Genomic DNA, 4,966 nt, shown 5'->3' with positions numbered 1-4,966 from the left:
ACAGACAGACAGAGAGGAGAGAGGGAGAGAGAAAGAGAGAGAGAGAGAGAGAGAGAGAGAGAGAGAGAAAGAGAAAGAGAAAGAAAGAAAGAGAGAGAGATAGAGAGAGTGGGAGAGAGAGAGAGCGAGAGAGAGAGCGAGAGAGAGAGAGAGAGAATGTTTTTCAAACCATTTTCAGCACATTCTCGCCCCTTAAGCTGTTGTTAAGGCTACCTTAATGATAACAGCAACATTACACTTGGGGTTTGATTCAGTAGATTGAAACACTTACAGGAAAAAGAAGATACTAACACTGAAACCCCCTCAAATTACTCATTGTTGTGCATCATGATGGCATCGGTGGCTTAGAAGGTAGTGTTAGGCTACCGGATTCGTAGTCGTGGGATTACAATTTCGGGGTTTGGATCCTTAGCTCAGTCCGACGTTATGTCCTTGGGAAAGGTAAGGAATGTCGTGTTTGGCACTGACATTTCGTGGATATACGCTTAACTCGGAGCCTAGCCTTTTAAGTAAACCTAATGGTATATAGGGGGAGGGAGGGCTCTCGTGGTCTAGAAGTTACGGTGTTTGTCTCTCATTAAATAGGTTCAGGGTTCGAAACCTGACAGTGACAGACAATTTTCTTCTCTAAAATGTTCTCCTTCCACCTCCTTTCTCACCAAGTTCTGTTTTTCGCTTTCGTCTTCTCTTTCTGACCCTACCCCAATTGCCCCCTCCTCTGGGTTCCTGATTTTTTCTGCAGCCTCTCTACTACCAAAGACAGCTGCTACAAATCATTGGACCCTTCTTACTGCTGTCTTTACGCAACACCCCTGATCTTAGGGTAGATTTAACACCCAGGCTTTTCGGACAAGGTCAACAAATCTCCGAGGTCCCGTTTCCAAGTTACGTACTTTAAAGAGCCCTTGGTGGTCTGGTGGTCTTGAGATCGATAAGGGTTGGCTTCGGCAACTACCCGTGCAAAGTTAAAAAATAATTTCTACAAAATTGAAAAATGTTTAATGCTCATAATGGCCTTATACAGTTGCGAGCGCCGTAAACCACTTACCAAAACAAAATGCAATGAGATACGTACGCTGGTCTCCGCTATTCCGTCCCATGTCATGAAACTTCAGCTAAGTACATTTCTAGCTAAAGACTACCGTGAGAAAAACTGTGTTGGCTTAATGTTTCTACTAGATAAAAATTCAGATTTCGAGACTTTCTATTTTTTTAGAGTGTAGTATTTGTTGGCGTTTTTATGTTATTTTATTGAAATTTACGCGATAAGACAATGTTCACCCTTTTAGAATCTATGTCTTCGTTGTTTTGCCTTTCACGTAAAGTACTTTTGTTTTAGAAGTCACAAGTTTTCCCCTCGTCCCTTCAACTTTTTAACATCCTTAGAATGTTTTTGTCACCTCAAAAAAAATCTTCAGTTTCTAAAATGTATTTTAGTAAAAACCCATTCTCGCCTCCAACTGCTAATAAATAATTCGCCTTTCTTTACCGAAACTCCACGGACAAGGTAATCAGATTTATCTCACACGATATTATCAAATATTCACTTTGACGAAGGCATCATCATCATCATCATCATCATCATCATCATCATCATCATCATCATCATCATCATCATCAAAAAGCATTTTCAATTCTTTTACCGAGTGTGTGTCTTTTTCACAGTAACCGGCTTGAACATTTGGGGATGTGTCATCGGTATTGGCATTGTGGTCACCTTTTACACAAGCTTGGTAAGTCCACACATCATATGATTTTAAAGAAACATTGCAAATCAAAAAGTTTTTAAAGACAAAAACATTTTTTGAAAAATTTAGATAAAATGCACCAGGTTTCTAAAAAAACAACAACAGGACCTATACCAATTTTAACAAAACTTGAAAGAAATAGACGTCAGCTGTGAAGACTTACTTTTTGCAATATGATTAAAATAAAAAACATCAAGTTGCTTCTTCTTTAAAACAATCATATTATTGTTCTGTTCTAAATAGAGACTATAGTCCGGACAACACCAAATGGACATATTTTTGTCGACCTCATTACACAGAAACTAAATAGCGAATTGTCCAGATTTTTTGCATGTGCCTCTGAATTTAAAAAAAAACCCTTTAAAATCTAAATTTTCGTGCACATGCGACAAATTTTAATATAAAGATATGCTTTTTATATAATCATTAGTATTTAATTACAGTCTGCGCAGGGAGTTTTTATTAGACCAAGTACAGTAGTTAAGAGTTAGTTTGTTTTTGTTTGTTTAAATTTATTTTTTCTTCTTTTTTTTTAAACTGAATGCATGGGCCGCAAGACTGAGTTGTTTTCAGTCCAGTGGTTAGTGGGTGACAGTGGGTTTATGTTGATTGACTCATTGTTTTTTTTGTTTTTGTAAAGTATTTTACGACGCTCGCAACTGCATAAGGTCATATTAGCGCGCGGGACACATCTAATATTTTCAATTGGTTGGAAATTTTGAATTTTGCCCGGGTGGCGGCCGAAGCCTACTCTTATCGATTTTAGACCACCAAGGGATCTTTAACGTGCGCAACTTACACACGGACCCTCCGAGATATTTTGCCCTTGTTCGAGAAGGCTAGGTGTAGATCTTTCCCACCAGAAGATCAGGGGTGTGGCAGAAAGACATCAGTATCTCTGCCTATGGACCTGCACCGGGGGGGGGGGTGCTCAGTAACATGCCCATTAGCGCTTAATAGCATTCTGTTGACGCCCGTTTTTGGGTTTGACCAAACTGTATCCCCTCCGCCCCCCCCCCCCCCTCTGAAATGTCTGACTGAGCCCCTGCAAAATGATGAAATGGTATAGGTTTAACGCCCCTATCAACACTGTTAGGTTATTTAAGGGGCGGGACCTCCTAGTTTAACATCCGTTTCCGATAGGACCGAGCCAAGTGGGAAGTTCATGTAAAGTGTCTTTCCCAAGGGCACAACGTCGGACCGAGCTGAGGCTCGAACCCCCAAACTCTCACGATTACGAGCTCGGTAGCCTAACCACTAGACTACCGACGACTTAGCCCCTGCAACGACACCCTGTATTGTTATGGTTTTAGCATAGTACCGTTCTTGCTATAAAAAGTGTGCGGTGTTGAGTTTAATGAGGAACTAATTACTAATGATTTTAAAGACAGCACCTCTCTATTATTGTCGCATATACACGAAAATCGTGATTTTTTAGGTCTTCTAGAATTCCCCGGCGCAGGCAAAAAAATCAGAAACATTCACCTCTTAGATTCGGTGTAATGAGGTCGAAAAGTTGTCCATTTGGTGTTGTCCGGGCTATAATATGTACACTAAGATCAAATTTATACACAATTAATATTGCCAAATAAACTCACGGAAAGTGGTGCCTATTTAAATCTACAAACAGGTGTTGCCCATTTCTCTCCATACAAGCTCCAATACGCCACTGGAAATTATGAATAACTGAGGCATAGAGTCAATTCTTTACGCCTTCTATTCAGCATTGAGTTTCAACTATTCGATTGTGGGTTATTTCTGCATTATCCGTCTTTTAAAAAAAACAGGCCAAAGGTAATAATTTATGGGGCTCAAATTGGGGAGGTGGGACGCTCTTGAGGCGGGAAATTTTTGAGTTATACGAGTACCCAATTTTGGTTGAACTTTTAAAAACTGTATTTTTCTAGAAAATGTTAATTGGCTTACTCCATATTTACAAACCTGATGTTCCCCTAATTGTTGTATTTTTGTTCAGAGTTTTGTAGACATTAATTCAGATTTGACCAAGCTATTGTCCTTTAAGTGGGTCCTTTTTTCAGACACCATGTAAGATAGAAGTGGAACGGAACATTAAAGCAATTACTCATTTCTTTTCATTTTTTTATTTAAAGAAATGTTTTACAATCCCCTCAAAATAATCAGGAAAGGAATCTGAAGGAAATATGTTAGGACTAATTTCATGTAAAATGAACTTCTGGTTTATTTGAGATCGAGAAACTTTTATCAAAAGCAGTGGCTGTTACATCTGTATTATTGGATACAGTTTACAGGGAGTGTCATGCCTTGCATGCAAAGAACAGGAAAAGCAGACCTCAACAGGACCGTTTCCAAATAAAACTCTAAGAATCTCGAAAACTTAAAAGGGTGATTATATTGTACTATCGCGACCATGGGCCAACTCAAAAAAATATTCTGAAATTTTAAAGTGTGCATATGATACAGTTTTATTTATATTCACTTCTGGTATCATGCCATAACATAACATACTATTTTTTGGAGAGAAGACATTTGGTCGATGTGAGCCTGAATCTGTAGATCTATTGTTTGCTTTTGCGCTTTTCAGCCTTGCAAGCAAAAAAAAAATTTTTTTTTTAATGCGATTTTGATTCCTGTTGTGGGAAGATAACTCATGGAGTCATGAGTCCTTTCGTCTTTCTTCAGGGATGTGCCCCCACACAAACGAAGAAGTCTACCAAAGAATGCATTTCTAATGAGAAGATGCGGAGTGGGGTAGCTTGTAAAACATTATAGTGAAAGTAAATTTTCATTTCGATCTCGTATTGCTGAAGCTTCTTCCTCGCACGATACCATGGCGACTCATACGTGGCCCTACTTACACAATATTGAGAGTAAAAACTTCAGATTTCTGATGTGCTGACTAGGTCAAGTAAGTTTCGAATTGGGGGGAGACGGGCGCTTACGTTTATTATTTTTACCGACATTAACAGTGTATGTCAACGTAAGTCTTGCTTTACTTTATTACCACAGGGTGGCATGAAGGCAGTGCTATGGACCGACAGTCTCCAATTTTTCGTGATGATTGCTGGTCTGCTGGCTATCTTCATACAGGGCTGTAAGGAAACAGGAGGCTTTTCCGCTGCCTGGGACTTGGCCGAAAAGCGAAAGAGGATTGTATTTGACGAGTAAGGATGTGGGATAACAAGAATATAAAAAAAAGCAGGGAGGACGAAAGGCGGACTGATTCACACACACACACA

At 39.4% G+C, this 4,966-nt stretch overlaps 1 protein-coding gene across 1 annotated transcript in view; it reads left to right on the top strand.

Moving 5' to 3' along the window:
- LOC101853167 (sodium-coupled monocarboxylate transporter 2) overlaps positions 1–4,966 on the top strand; it is a 13,143-nt gene that overhangs the window by 3,465 nt on the left and 4,712 nt on the right. Inside the window, exons 3-4 of the mRNA XM_013083352.2 lie at positions 1,666–1,733; positions 4,737–4,891. Of these exons, the coding sequence (XP_012938806.2) occupies positions 1,666–1,733; positions 4,737–4,891 (223 nt within the window). The remainder of the gene's footprint in view (positions 1–1,665; positions 1,734–4,736; positions 4,892–4,966) is intronic.

This window comes from Aplysia californica, unplaced genomic scaffold, assembly GCF_000002075.1.
Source record: "Aplysia californica isolate F4 #8 unplaced genomic scaffold, AplCal3.0 scaffold00227, whole genome shotgun sequence".
Classification (NCBI taxonomy): domain Eukaryota; kingdom Metazoa; phylum Mollusca; class Gastropoda; order Aplysiida; family Aplysiidae; genus Aplysia; species Aplysia californica.
The sequence above is the reverse complement of the archived record's forward strand: the minus strand, read 5'-3'. Positions and strand labels throughout refer to the sequence as shown.